The following is a 15,665-nucleotide window of genomic DNA, read 5'->3' on the forward strand; positions in this document are numbered from 1 at the left end:
TGTGGCCTTCTCCCCACAAAACATTTTGCACTCTGCTATGCATGACAGAACTCAGCAGCTCCAATCAAAATAATTCTAGAATAAAGCAAGACCTGCAGCTGAACAGTGCTTTCTTTAATATTAGTTAAAACACTGATGTTGCCTTGTTCAAGTCTTACATGAAGGTAAGTGGCATAACACCTGGCTGATTCTTTCAAAGAGAAAATGTCTTCCTAGATTACAATAAAAAAATTAGCATTTACATTAAAAAAATAATTTTCAAGATTATCATTGTACTTTTCTGCCAACTGCCAGCTATTTTACAAATTACAGCTGCAGCCCAGAACGTAAGTTTTACCATTGTCCTTTCATAAGTATTAGTACATTTCACTTTTTTGTGTGGAGAACTTGATGCAATAAACTCTGAAACTCTTAAATAAAAAGGACAAAAACCACCAGATTTTCTCACTTCTTTAAGCTAGAGAATGTATTTCAATCTTTAAACATTCGGGATTCTGACAGCTTTATTTGCTACAACCATTTTTCTTTTACAGAACAATGTAAGATACAGTTTACATTGAGGATTGTGTAATCTGAAGGCAAAATGAACCACAAGTTAGATAATAAAAATATTTTGTCAAGATCTTCTCCTGTATCAAAAGTACTAATTGCCACTGTCAAATGTTTCTTATGCACCGGTGTCTTTTCAAGCAGGAAAAATAATCACTTTTTGCTATCTAAAAAATAACTTTGCCACACCCAAGGAAGTAAAAAACAACTTAGGAATTAAAACATTACAGCTAGACATAGAACTAAACACTACAGTTGTAGTGAACAAGCAATGCTATGTCAGAAGTTAAGCTAAAGTTTCTGTGTTTCCTTAGACCAATATGAACATAGACCCAATCAAGCACACCAGTCAGTGCTACAGGAGGTCAGCCACCAGCTGACAAGCAATACTTGCATTAGGATCAAGCCCTTCAGCTGGAAAAAATTGTCATGTTATTTAAATTGGAATCAATTTATTAAATCAAAGAAGTTATTACTGTTTGAAAGATTACAGTAGTAGGAAAGCATTCTACAAGAGATGAAGACAGCAAAAACTATGGTGGATCCAAATCTATACATTTGTCTCATTATTACAGAAAAAACTCATTTTTTGCTGCATCCTAGAAAAACAACGCTCAGGCTTTAGAAGATTCTGGTGTACATTCACAACAGCGTGCATTCATCAGGATCTCCAACAGAATCATCATCTGCTTCAAATGGAAGAGCCTGAAAGCTTCTTTTTATCATAGAGTGCTACATAAGTATCACCCTAACTAGATCTACAGGTATATGAATTTTTAAAAAAAATCTTACAAATAATTACTTAAAGTTTAAGTATGCCATGCCCTGTCGGGAAAATAGGAAGCTAAACTGAATAAATTGGGAAAAAAAACAACTGCAGCATGTCCTGCATCATAGCACGAGGTACTCAACCTATGTAAACTGGCTTTTGCATGTTGTGTAACATTGATCCTCTGAGGCCTGATTCAGTTAAAAACTAGTCTGAAGACATTATGCACTTATAGGAAGAGGTCCCGTGTAATAATTCCTTTTAGGCTGGAAGTAAAACAAAGGAAGAAAAAAAATCTCTCAAAAAAACCAATATAACACAAAACTAAACCATCCCAAAAAACAACTCTCTCTCACTGCCTCATTAGGCAGTTTATAACAGGAAGTGCTGGGAGATGGGGAAGAATAGTTTCATTCTGAGGAAGCTGTGTGACATTACTTAATACATATAACTGGGAAATTACAGTAAAAACTGTAAACAGAAAAGCCCACTGGACGAGAAAAGCCTCTGCCTTCAAGCTGAGGGCAGACAAGCCTTATCTACATTCCAGGAAAACTGTGCTTTTGTTTCAGGAGTGGAGACAACTTTCCTATTCCACATAATTCACTCAAAAAAAGCATTTTACTGTATTCTAGGAAGTCAGTAACCACTTGTGTATAGTTCCTAGCTCGTTTAACTTTTATAAACACTGTAGGAAGAGTATAGACTTCAGGAGACAGAAAAAACACTCTCACTGAAGTTGCTTCGGCTATTCTGGTAAAAATAAAAATATCTGATGCTGATGCTATATTTAGGAATCTACCTAACTTTAAACCAAGAAGTAAAAATGTAATTCTCTGGAAAACTGAACTGAAAATTGAGCAAATAGCACACTCTGTGCATTTAGATCTTGTTAAAGCACAAACACCAATAGCCTGCAACTAACAGGCACGCTTTATAATTCATTGTCAAATCAAATTATGGCTTCCAGAGCTTGAGGAGGCCATCTTCGCTGTAAGTGGAAATCAGGTTCTGGTGTGGGTGATGAGCAATGCCAATGACATCTTTTTCATGAACCTAAAGAATAAGCAGAAAGATGCATCAGGAGATTCTTCCTTTAGCAGATTCAAGCCAAATATTCTCTTCAAAAAAGAACTAGAGGAAAGCTAGACTGAGGTTCGACATGCTTTGTGCATACAGCAAAAGCAGAGGAACATATGCCTCAGTATTAAGCTCCAGCACAAACAATTTTTGTGACATAGCAGTTATTATTTGTTGGGGGAGGGAAGGTTTACATCCACTGAAATCCACAACATCTAAGTGTTCCCCATTAAACATCAACATTCAAGCTGAAATCCCTCTTTAGTTTAATTTAAGGCAAATTTAAGCCTGACAGCTTGGTCAGATTCTCCATCAGCTGGAGCCCAGGTCAAGACATGTTCTAGTTCAAATAAGTTTGAACTAGAACTCACTCTTGGCTTGAGTGGGTAAACATTTTCATAACATTTAAAATTAAAATGGCTCTAAAAAAGCCTAAAGACATTCTACAGCAAAGTATTCCGGAATGCATTTGTTACCAATCACAGCTACTAGAGGTGAAAGATTCCTTGGTATGAGACTTCTCCTTACAGATCTGTCCTTGTGGACTTCATAAATAATGAACATTTACTTCATCCTTGTGTTTACAACTCTGCAAAAGCCCAAAGCTAAGAACTTACAGTCAGAGTTCTCTCCAGCTTGCCGGTCACTGTGCTAAAGCAATAGAGCACAAAATCTTCACCAACACAGTAGATCCATTCACCACGAGGTGATAGTGCACAGCAGACAAAGTCACCACCTTCTCTCTTACCAGAGCTAAAACTTCTTACAATCTGTAAAGACATCCCCCCAAAAATATTTGGCAGGATTAAATTACAGTACATCATTACTATAATCAGAGCAAAAATATTTAGGCAGTACTAGGTTTGTTTAGAATGCAGCTGCAATCACTTTCTGCAAGTCAAGCTGTTCCATAACCTGGGTACAGAGTAGTTTGTCATGAAAGTAAACTGGAGAAATCAGGTTTAACCCAAGGCTAGGTTATTAACTAGGTTTTTGGCATTCTTAAAATGACAGAGAGACTTGAAAAGACACCAGTAAGATCACATACTTGTCCTTGCATATTCATAATGACGACTGTATTTGATCTGTTGCAAACAACAAAGTGTTCTGGGTTTTTAGGCAGCAGAATGACACCATTCACAGTAATGTCTGTCCCAGCAGTGCTGCCAAGAGATTTGAAGGTGTTTGAGCACTCCGTCGTCTTCACATTCCAAACCTAGAACAAAAAATAAATGTAAAAATGTATTAGCTTTAAGAAAATAAAACAAAAATGAGCTGATTCATGATAAAAGATTCAGAATTTTTAAAGACTGCTGAAGGGAAATATGAATTCCAGAAGCTGTAGTTTAAAGCAGATTTTAAAAAAATAAATTATCACATCTATTTTGAAGCATGGACACCACGAACAATTTCACTACAACTGAACTGAAAGTGAATTTCTATTATCCAAATTCGGCCTGCCTCCCTTTCATTAAGCATATTCCCTGCGGGGTGAGTCCAGCCTTGCTTTCTGGTTTTAGCTGGCTTCATAGCCCAGTGAATATATGTGCAGCCTCTGCACATGCAATTTGCCTTACACAAGACAGACATGAAAATCGCTGAAAAAGCAAAGCCTCACTGATATTGCTGGGAGAGACATCCCAGCTTAGAGCTGCTTCAGGCTCAATAGCACGCTGTTCTAGCTGTTTTAGAAATAGGAAATGGAACTGCTTGCTTAATTTTTAAAATAAAATGTAACTCACCATCAGTGGAATATTTTATATTATAAAATAATATATATAAATAATACATATTATATAAAAATATATAATATATAATTTTTTTATATATAATATATATAAAATTAACATTAAAGATACCACCTTCTTATGCTATTCCCATGATTGGGACAGTTTAGCAAAGAGTGGAAGTTTGAAGTAACACCCCATTAACTATGAGCAAAATGTATTACACTCTCCTAGGCCACATCTATAAACCAAACCTGCTTACCCAACCCCCATGCACTGCATCCATGCCCTATTTAATGCAGCTGCTTCTATATTCATTTCTTTATTTATTATTAGTCAGTAATGACCTGTACACAACAATGCTTTACTCCTCTTTACTACTACACACTAAGTAGTTCCACTCTTTGCTGAGACTAGAAGCCAAACTTATCACTTCTACAATCAGTTTCATTAATGCTAGATAACCTAGCTTACACAGCAAGGGACTCCTAAGCACCAAGAAACAAACAGGTGTCCAACACAGTAAGCAAGAAAATCCCATTATTTCAAACAAGGGAATCCCCACATTCTAGGACAAGAGGTGTCACAGTTAATTCTATTTCTAGAATAAAGCAGGAACAGGCAGGTAAGTAATGCATTTATGTCCTCCTTTCATAAATACAGAAGCAGAAACATGCTCCACAGCAGTTTGTAAGCAGAGCATGAAACTTCATCACTTCTCATTTGCACCAATCTACAGCAAAGGTCACAAGCAGAAAAACTTACTGCAGATAACTTCAAGTCCTTGTGCAATGACTGCAGCAGTTATAACAAATCAGATACAACATGCAAAGAGTCTGAATGTATTATTTACTAAGAGTAAATGCTATCTTACCTTCACTGTGCCATCAGAGGATGCACTGATAATATAGTGGCCGTCCTGGGTAAAAGTAGCTTCATTAACGAAGGAAGAATGACCGCGGAATTCCTTTAAAGTTTTCCCAGATTTTAAACCATGAATCCTGTCACACAAGAAAGGTCACCAAAAAGTGTTAAAAATCCACAAGCCAGAAGTCTTTATCACAAGCCTCTTTCATCAAAGACATTATGTGTTCCTGATAAAAGCTTAGGGAAATACCATCAATCTTCAGCCTAAAAGACCTGTATGTAATACACACTGTACATATTAGAAGACAGCACTATGAAAGAGGAAACTATGAAGCTAACAAAACAAAAAATACAGAGTTAAGTTAACTTTAAGCAAGGTCAGCTTGCTCAGGGCCTTGACCAAGGCCTTGTTCAGTTGAGTTAAAAATTCTTTCCTTAAATCCAGCCGGAATTTTTCTCTTTTGCAAGCTGTTGCCGCTGCCTCTTACTGTGCAACTCTGCAAAGAGTTTGCTCAGTCATCTAAGAGGAAATTATATTGCTAATCTGCACCAGCCTTAAATTGTAGTACCTACAGAAATACGGTTTCCAGCAGAAGTCTGAAGCCTTGAGAATTAAAGTCCTTATTCCATTTGAAGCTTGCTGTCCTTGATTCAACATCCAATCTTACATAATTTCAATTAAAATGCGTATGCTGTAGTTCATGTATATATTAGGATTTAATCAGATTAACATCTCTCATGAAGATGTCTTGTAATGCCTGTTCACTGTGCAGTTGCCTCCGGATTCACACGTTTCTTCATTTTCATCTAAAGCAGTACCATTGGTACCACTGGGTTTTACAGTACAGGCAAGAGCCTAAAGCTATTAAACATATTACATAATCCCATTCAATTAAACATAAAACGTATACAGCCATCAAGCACTGGATTAATCTGATTCACAACGTAAGACCCATATCCTGCAACTCAATTTTGAAAAAGACAGATGAGGAAGTTTGAAACCTTGACAAACCTGACAGAGGGACTGAGAGAAACCTCATGATGTTGAGAACAGATTGTTGCAGAACCACCTCAGGCACCAGAATCTCCTGGGGGCTGACCAGCTGCAGAGGAGGTCTGCAGCGAAGGACCTGGCAGGCCTTAGGGAAAACAAAGTGAATGCCCAAAGTGAGCATTGAGGAAACCCAGCCACACACCAGATGTGTTAGGAGAGCCACAGTCTGCAGATCAAGGTTTCCCCCTACATGGCAGAGGTGTAGCTACCTCTGGAGGACTGTGTCCAGTTTTGGCCCCCCAGTAAGGGGCCACAAAGACAGCCAGAGGGCTGGACCACACGGATGTGTGAGAAAAGGCTGAGGGCTGGGTGTGTTCAGCCCAGAGAAGTGAAAGTTCAGGAGCATCTAATTGCTGTCTTCCTTGTAGACAAAAAAGTTAAACAAATTAAGTAAGTCAGAATATCCCCAAAGAAGAAAAGTAACTGTTAACTAGACAAAACTGATCTAAGTTGCTTTCAAGTGCAGCAGAGGGTCTGCGCAGCAACAGCAGAGCTTTGTTGCAAACCAAATCCACCCAGCAGTGAGCAAATCCCCTTCTGTAACAAGACACCAAATAGGTGCAGGATCACAATTACTGCACTACACAAATGCTAAGCAACACTTTCCAGATGCTAAGAGCTGCAGGAACAAGGTTGCTGCCCATCTGGTAACTTAAGAGTAGAACAGAGTCTGAGTATTTTTGTGACTATTTGCTAGTATTAAAAGTTAAAACTAACTTTCATTCTTGCTTTTATCCACCCTGGAATGATCCTTAAAAAAAAGATACATAAATTGTTACTGAACACCTGAAAAATTGTAACTATTCAGTTAACATCACTACCTAACAAGTTTTTACAGAATAAATAGAATCGGATTCTTCTCAGAGGTGCACAGCTAAAGGACAAGAGGCAAAGGGCACAAGTTACAAAGGAAAAAAACTAAACCAAACTGTCTTTCCTTATGTCCGAACAGGATTTTCTCCAAAAGGGCTGTACACCCCTAGGACAGAGGCCAAGAGAAGCAGTGGGGACTCCACCCACGGAGATTTTGAGAACTCAGTTGGACAAGGCCCTGAGCAACTGGTCCTAACTGAAAGAAGCATATTGGACTAGAGATCACTAGAGGTACCTTCTAAATTAAACCATTTTATAATTTATGCCTAGTCTGCCATACGCAGGTTGCACAGATGCTTGAGCTTTCTTAGAGCACAGATGCAAGCCTAACCACCTTTGCACCTGTCCCACAACAATCCGTTGCTTTATCATGTTGTTGCTTAACAGATTATCTGCACACCAGGTAAGCTGCAGTAACCGTATGCATGTAAGTCCTAGCACATGGAAAGTGTTAGGTAATGCCAAGTTTGTTTAGTTCAGCCCAACCATATTAAGAGGGATGTACTACTTGGATTTTCTGCAGGTAAAACCTCAAATCCAACCGCTGTAACTGAGCTTACAGACTTGCTGAACTACACAAACTGCACTCCAAAACAACTCTGGAGTTTTAGAAAGACTGAATTCCCATTCCTGGGTTCCCAATATCTCAGCTTGTGGGCCTTCAACATCATGAGCAGTCTCACGGCCCAAAAGGAATGCCACAGACATCGGGAAATTAAACTATACAGATTGGTTAAAAAAACCCACAGCTCATATCCCAACATAGTGCTGGTGCTACACAGCAAGGTGTATCGGGTTTGCGTGGCAAGGTTCTGGTAGCGGCGAGGCTACAGGGGTGGCTTCTGCGAGAAACTGCTAGAAGCTTCCCCTGTGTCTGATAGAGCCAATGCCACCACTGGCCAAGGCCGAGCCCATCAGCAACAGTGGTAGCACCTCTGTGATAAAACAGTTAAGAAAAGAAAAAAAGAAAAAAAAAATCTAGGAGCATTTGCAGCCAGAGAGAGGCATCAGAATACATGAAAGAACAGCCTTGCAGACACCAAGGTCAGTGCAGAAGGAGGGGGAGGAGGTGCTTCAGGTGCCAGAGCAGAGATCCCCTTGTAGCCCATGGAGGTCCATGGTGGAGCAGATATCCACCTGCAGCCCATGGAGGGAGGATGAGGGGGTGTAGAGATTCCACCTGCAGCCCATGGAGGACCCCACACCGGAGCAGGTGGAGGCACCTGAAGGAGGATGTGACCCTGTGGGAAGCCCACGCTGGAGCAGGGGCAGAGTGTGAGGAGTCCTCCTCCTGAGGAGGAAGGAGTGGCAGAGACAGCGTGTAAGGAACTGACCACAACCCCCATTCCTCGTCCCCCTGTGCCACTGAGGGGGGAGAAGGAGAAAAATCAAGAATGAAGTTGAGCCCAGGAAAAAGGCAGGGGTGGGGGGAGGTGTTTTAAGGTTTGGATTCATTTCTCATTACTCTGTTTTGCTTGGTAATAAATTTGATTAATTTTTCTAAGTTGAGTCTGTTTTGTCCATGACAGTAACTGGTGAACAATCTCTCCCTGTCCTTATCTCAACCCAGGAACCTTTCGTTATATTTTCTCTCCCCTGCCCAGTTGAGGAGGGCAGTGATAGAGCAGCTTTGGGGGGCACCTGGCCTCCAGTCAGGGTGAACCTACCACACAAATGATGGTTTACATGACGAATGGAAAGAATTCCCATGCCCAAAGACAGAACTACAGAGACAGCCTGGAGAAATAGGAATTATCTTTTGGGAGTGTAGAGAAAAATGATCCTCTGTGGCTGTTTTTCATCTCTGAAAGAAGTTTTTTTTCCTCTTACCAGCATAAATGTATAAACCAACTGGCCAATTTTTCTCTAACAGAGATTCTAAAACAGTGGTACCTGTCAGAGAATCACAGAGTAACTTAGGCTGCAAGAGACCTCGGAAGACCTCTATTCCACTGCTCTCCTCAAAGCAACATCAACTTCCAAGTCATTCATGGTCTTGTTCAATTTAGCTTTGAAAGTCTTCAAGGGTTGAGATCCCACCCCACCCTGACCCAACTCTCAGCATTGCCCAAGCACTGCTTCTCAAGGGAAAAAAAATTAAAAAATCCTTATATACAATCACAATTTTGCTTCCTGCAGGCTGTCCCTTGTAGGAACTCTGAACTTGAGAAGAGTCTGGCATTGTCTTATCTACGACTACCTCTGGATAAGGCAACTAGGTCCCTTCTCAGCCTTCTTTTTCCAGGCCTGGCTCTGTCAGCCATGTACACCACGTGCATCTGAAGAGATACTAAGATCAAAAACCAGCACCACAAACCACAGGAAAGGCTGTACTGCCATTTCTAGATACAAATTGCAACTCCTGTTCTTGAAGCTCTCAGGGTCCATCAGCCTGGCTGTCTTCCAGGGTTGGATCTCTAGCATTCCCTGTCAGACTCCTGGGAAGAACAGATGCCCAGAAAACACTTTCTTTGGATCCTTCTTCCTCTTGTTCCCACTCTAAAGGGAGTTATCTGGATCCAGGAGAGACAAGAGGGGCGGATCTGGGGGCTAGATTACATTCAGGGTGTGAGCTGGGACAAGAGACCTTTTATGATAAGGGCTAACAATGCATGAATTAGACAGGGAGAAGCAACACAATGCAAAGTGATTGTCCTTGAACTGTAGGGATGCATCTTATCTCTTCTCACCCATATGTGACTCACAGGGACACAAAGACCCTTATTCAAGGCCACAGCAGAGCCATGAGTACTGCTAATTGAGATTCCCAAGCACTTTTGGAAATTTTGCTCTATTCAGCAACTACCAGGAGGAAGCAGAGAATATGCACCCAAATACTTCAAGCTGCTCTGAGAGGATTTCTTTAGATAGTAGGAAAAAAAGAGCCCATGATACTGCTTCAAAAGGAAAATAAACCGGATGGAACCAACTACTGCCGTGCCATCTATTAAAGATAGTAAGTATGATTAGGCTGTCTAGGCTGTTTCAAAAAGATGTCATCATCCTATGACCCTCAGATCTTTTGTTATTTTTGAAGGTTGACACAACTGTTTCTTAAACTAGGACTCTCCCAGAAAGAAAACACACAAGGTCAATGTAAACAACAATAGAGCAGAAGTTGTTCTTGGCCCCTAGCCCCGAAATAATGCAAGTTAAGCAAGGTGAAAGGTCAAAGTTTCAAACTGTTCCTCTCCAACTCTCAGCATTCATGCTCTCCTATTAGTATTAAAACTCAATGCAAAAGGATCAAATCCCAATTCAAATTAATCTATAATCAAAAGGTTAAGTGCTTAATGTGAAAATTCTGTTTTCTTTTCTCCTGCAATGTAGGTCACACATTCCCAGTTTACTTACCTGATTGTCTGATCAAAAGAAGCACTAAGAATTTGGCTGCTGTCTTTAGAGAAACTGAGGCATGTAACACCTTTACTGTGTGCTCGTTCAAATCTTCTCAGACACTGACCGCTCTGGATTTTCCACACCTAGAGAGGAAACAGCAAATGAAATACAGGTGTCTACTTTGTCACGAGATCACAGAAGCTTAATCATCAGAGCCAATACCTATGCATCACTAAACTTCATTTGCTTTTACACGGAATTTCAACATTACTGCAATTACAAGTGAATCTTTCTGGTCACCACCTCTACCAACATACCATACAAAAAGATTTGTACCTTGATCTTTCCATCTTGTGCTCCAGTTGCCAGCATTTCTGTATCTCTGCTGAAGCACATGCACAGCACTGCATCATCCATCATCATAAAATTATCTTGTGCCTGGTACTTCAGATCCTGAATGAAAGAAGAATAGCCACCAGTCAAAATAGTGAATTCAATGAAATATATTTTAAGGCAAAGTACAAAAGGGCTAGAAGTTTTAACTTCAGTTGTATTTTATAACCTATCATCAAACAGACCCCACAGCATTATACAACAGGGAAGTGCTGCTGTCACCATTTTAGAAGCAACAACAATGATCCAGAAAGGTAAAAAAAAAAGTTATTGCAGAAAGAAGTCCATGACAAACCAGAGAATTAAACCCATGTAAAGATTCCAGACTGATATTTGAATCACCCAAGCAGACATCCTGTTCAGATTCACAGTCCCCGAGAAATGAAAACAAACATAAAGTATAATCTCAAAGAATAAAACCAGGTGGTCTGGTGAATGAACTATCCATGTGAAATTAGGTGCAATTTACCTTCCTAATCTTCCCAGTAGTAAAGTTCCATACTTCAATGAAACCATCAACAGAGCCAGTAACCAGATACTGTCCGTCTGGGGAAAACCGAGCACACTCCACATGCGACTTCTGCCCAAACTGTTTTAAAGGAGAATACAAATTAAGCTTAATAAGCAATTTAAGAGAAGCAACTCATTAAAACAAAACTGTAGTCTCATTTTGGTGGCAAAAATACAGTATTTTCTAGAGGTATGCATTCACAAATTTAACGTTAAGGTACAAAAACCTCTGTCAATACCTACATATTAGCACTTGAAACAGAAACCACTCTCCTTTTAATACAATAATATCTGTAAAACTTGTATCAAACAGTCCATGCTTACAGCAGCAGTTGGGTTCATTGTCTTCATATTTTTGTTTTTACGGCGAATTGTGTATGTCAACAAACACCTTTCCTGGACCCAACATATATCCCTAGCAGACTTCAGAAATTTCTAAAGTACTACAACTTGCTTCACTTGGAATGATGTTTCTCCAGTGAAATTCTCATGGAGAATGTTTGGTATTTTTTATATACAATTTTTAAATTTTAAATTTTTAAATACAAGTGACCATGACAAGTGAGTATAGGAAAAAAGTTTTCACTAATCGATACAAAAATCCAACATCAGTACTGGTAAACAAAACAAGTTATAATACAGCATTTTCACCAAGCTGCTACTGAACACAACAAATTGATGTCACAAGTTCCAACTCATGACTTCTGAAAAACATTTTTTTCCATTCATTATGAAAACTAAGAGAGCTACTACAGTGAACTAACACTTCTCACTGTACAGAACTGCTTGGTGAAGTTGAAAAGCCTTCACAGGAAGAAACTGTCTATTCCATATTGTGAGTGCTGCAGGACAACTACGCCATTACAGCACAGCTTTCTGTCTCTTTTGTAATCTATATGATAAAATCCTTAAAAAGGAGATACTGATAGTATTAGTAGACCTGGTAAGTAATAGTTCATTATCGAAATTTAAGTGATCCACAGAAGCTAATTGCACACACAGAGGTTTAAGACATGAGTATTTCCTTGCACAAATAAAGGGGACTAAGCAAACCACTTTTGAAAGTTGAATGATTCTGAACTGTGAACTCCAAGAAACAATTAATACATTTATCATATTCACAAATACCATGAGCACCCAATCATGATAAGAGACTTAATTTCAGACTCTCATGAAAAGTCTCCAGACGAGATAAAGCACGGAGAACTTTAAAAAAAAAAAAAAAAGAAAGAGAGAGCAATGACTTAAAAAGAGAACAGAAGAGTTCAGGTGGTTTACCTCCCAACAGAAAGCACGGGAGGGAATGAGCAGCAGTAACACACATAAAAGCAAACACAATGTCACCTTAATATGTCTGCTCAGCTGTGTGGGGAACTTTTCTTCTTCTACGTCTTTCACAGCTGCTTTGCCTCTGAACAAGTCAATTGTCATACCAGGAGGAAGCAGGCCCTGATGCTGCTGCCATTTCAGTGCCTTTTGAGGAGTTGAAAGCCATACCATTAGATATCAGTTAACATGTCTTCCTCATCAAAACTTGCTTCTAATTAAGAAAATACAGCAAGAGTTTCTTGGACCCTTATAAATTGTACACCTGTAGAGTTTGAGACAAATACACTGCAAACAATTACTTGAAACAAAACTTAGCAGATAATGCTTCCTAACTCGTGACCACAAGCAGAATAGAATATTATCCCCAAATGTTTTTTGCAAGTGAGAACGACTCCGGCCCACCCTTCTCATTCTACCCTCATTACAAGGCATACAGTATGTACGCAGTGTGAGTTCAATCTTGTGTTAATTTAACTTACCCAACCTGTTGTCTATTTGTCCAGAACTGCATACATTAAAATTGACACATAAACCTTCTTGGAAGGCACAAGTGAACCTCATTCAAAAGACAGAATCTTATACAACCCCTTCAGCAGAGAGCTGCCTTCAGTCACATGACCCACCTGTTATGCCAAGATAATTTAATTGGCATACTTACAAGCTTAAAAAGGAAGATGTAAGCCATAAAACAGCAAAATACATGAAATGCTGTCTGCATAGAGTACCAATTAATACATTCTGAGAATAAAAGAAAGAGTTGTAAGTACAACAGAAACAGTGTGTGTTAGTATGTACTTTGAAAATAATCTGCTCTATGCACTGAGTATTTGTTCTATGGGAAGAAATCTACTGCTGGAGCACTGACTTTTCCTACAACTGCTAAATGCTTGCCACATAGAGAAGATATAATTTTTAACTATACCACATGTAAATGCAGTATTTTTAAGCTTCGCTTTTACAGAGTTGGAAAATCAACTACCTCATTGTTAGTTTTATGCAGCCAAGATCTACAGAAACTGACATAGCTACTAAAATATTTTTCAAGAATTACCTGCCCCAATAGCGCCATAAGACGAGATGGAGGAACGACACTGACTTCTCCAGCTAAAGCTTGTGCAATAGCAGCTCTCCGCTTCTCTTTGCTGCTTCCATCTGGGTATGCCTAGAGAGAAGTTATTTTTATGAAGTGATTCTTCTAAACCATTTTCCATAAAAACTTTCATTGCTCTGAATTGAAGCCTTTCCACATTAGGCCTTCAAAACAGCCCTTCTCCTTAAACACCAACCCTTGCAACCAACATTTGGGATATGCTTTCACTAAAAATGTCAGATTGACATAATCAGTTAGAAATTATTCCTTGTTATTATACAACAACAATTTTATTTACAAAATGCACATTTTCTTCTCCATATATAAGAAAGGAAAAGCAAGGCACAGACGTCATCCTGTGGCAGGATACAGGTATAAATCTCCAAACTCCCACCTGCAGTATACTTCAAAACCACTGCTCTGCTGCTTTGTGATCAAGTGTTACACATCATTTCCCAAACACTTCACAAAACACGTAAAATCATCAAACTGGGGAGCTGCGTGGCCTCACTCCCAGAATGGAGAAGAAAAGATGCCGTACGCTGCTAGCAATTTGGACTGATGCTAGGAGTCATGCAAAACAGCATTGTGCAGTCTCTAAGAAAAGCGTAACATACCTCACGAGGATCAAAGTAAGATCTGGCCAGAAGGTTTTCAAGGTGGATGTAACGCTCTGGCTGAGTTTGTTTTAACATGATCATAGGATCTGTTTGTCTCAGGAGAGACCTGGCAGCACCCAGTTCCCGGAGCTCAATCAACTCCAGCACGACCTGCATCAAGAGACAAACGTCCGCATCAGCAAAGGGTAAGTGGAAAACTCCACAGAGGGGCTTCCACCCAGACCAGAAAAGGCTGCACGCAGCCTGCACTCACTCACCTGCTCATAGAGATCAATGAGGGTCTTGTCGGGCAGCTTCAGCGACTGTATAGCTTGCAGCACAGTGTCCCAATGCCCGCTGTTGATGTCAGCCACAAAGCTCTCTATACTGTCCACAGTGTTGAGGGACACAGTAGTTTCCTCCTGAAGGGTGGCGAGGGCTCGGTGGAGGCTGTTCTCCTTCAGATACTGCATGATCAGCCGGATTACGCTGCAGGGGAAGCGCGCAGTCACGGCACCAGCCCCACGGGCCGCCCCTCCCCGGGGACCCCTTCCCCAGCCGCCGCAGCCCTCTCCCACCCGGGTGCCCAGCCGTGACGAGGCGGGCATGCCCCCGCGACCGCGATCGCCCTCGTGTCCCCCCCGATCACCTCAGGGACAGCCCTTCCCCCACGGCCACGCCGCCCCTCAACAGCTCCCGCGTCGGCCCGGCTTCACCGTCCTCTCCCGGCACCACCCTGCCGCCAGAACCGGCAGCGCCCCCGCCAGCCCTCCCCGCCGCCCCCACACGTACTCGGAGGACTCGATTTCGATCGACATCTTGAGCCGCCGTCACAAGTCACGACAGGCCCTCCTCAACCTCCACCACGACTTCCGCCCTCACGCTCCACCGCTTCCGGCTCGCGCCACGACGCACGGGACCGCCCCTCTCACCCGACCCGGGACTCCCATCACGTAGCGGAGGGGGCGGGGAGCGGGCGACAGGCATGCGCGCCGGGACAAGCCCGCGCCACGCCGGGGATAGTGCGCCCCCTGGTGGTGGCGGGCCGTCACTGCGGCGCAGTGCTGCGGGCCGTGACGGGGCCTGGGCCGCGCGCAGGGTGCCCGAGGTGGGGCCTGGCTGGTGCCCTCGGGGTGGGGGTCCCGGGGCCCGTCCTCGGCAGCTGCAGGAGACGCGGCAGCGTTCCTGCCCCCGTTGTTACTCGTAGGTAAGTGGGAAAGTGTATTGGGCTTAAGGCCTGCGATGAGGCACAAGCCAAACTCGGGCTTTGTGGAAGTGGAACTCCTGATGAGCAGAGTGCAGCGCTGGTGTGGCCAGGAATGCTGAGAGAGAGCACGTGAGAAAGAAAAAAAGAAAAAAGTTGGGACCGATGTTCTTCCAGGAGTGGCCATCAGTTCTGGGAACTGAACGGGTTTGGGTTTTTTCCCTGTCCCTCAAAATAGCAGCACTGCCGCTTTGGTGGTACAGCAAGTGTGACATCAAGGCA

At 41.6% G+C, this 15,665-nt stretch overlaps 2 protein-coding genes across 2 annotated transcripts in view; both read right to left on the reverse strand.

The window, feature by feature from the left end:
• APTX (aprataxin) overlaps positions 1 to 15,665 on the reverse strand; it is a 125,218-nt gene that overhangs the window by 26,020 nt on the left and 83,533 nt on the right. The gene's annotated exons all lie outside the window — the stretch shown is intronic.
• Positions 440 to 15,095, reverse strand: SMU1 (SMU1 DNA replication regulator and spliceosomal factor). Its single transcript, XM_075740289.1, has 12 exons — positions 14,972 to 15,095; positions 14,458 to 14,668; positions 14,198 to 14,350; positions 13,542 to 13,652; positions 12,506 to 12,634; positions 11,121 to 11,240; positions 10,595 to 10,711; positions 10,274 to 10,401; positions 5,000 to 5,126; positions 3,447 to 3,614; positions 3,016 to 3,168; positions 440 to 2,374 (listed from the first exon to the last, which is right to left on the reverse strand). Exons 1-12 carry the CDS (start codon positions 14,995 to 14,997, stop codon positions 2,276 to 2,278), a joined length of 1,542 nt encoding a protein of 513 aa, XP_075596404.1. The 5' UTR covers positions 14,998 to 15,095; the 3' UTR covers positions 440 to 2,275.

Source organism: Balearica regulorum, chromosome Z (genome assembly GCF_011004875.1).
Source record: "Balearica regulorum gibbericeps isolate bBalReg1 chromosome Z, bBalReg1.pri, whole genome shotgun sequence".
Classification (NCBI taxonomy): domain Eukaryota; kingdom Metazoa; phylum Chordata; class Aves; order Gruiformes; family Gruidae; genus Balearica; species Balearica regulorum.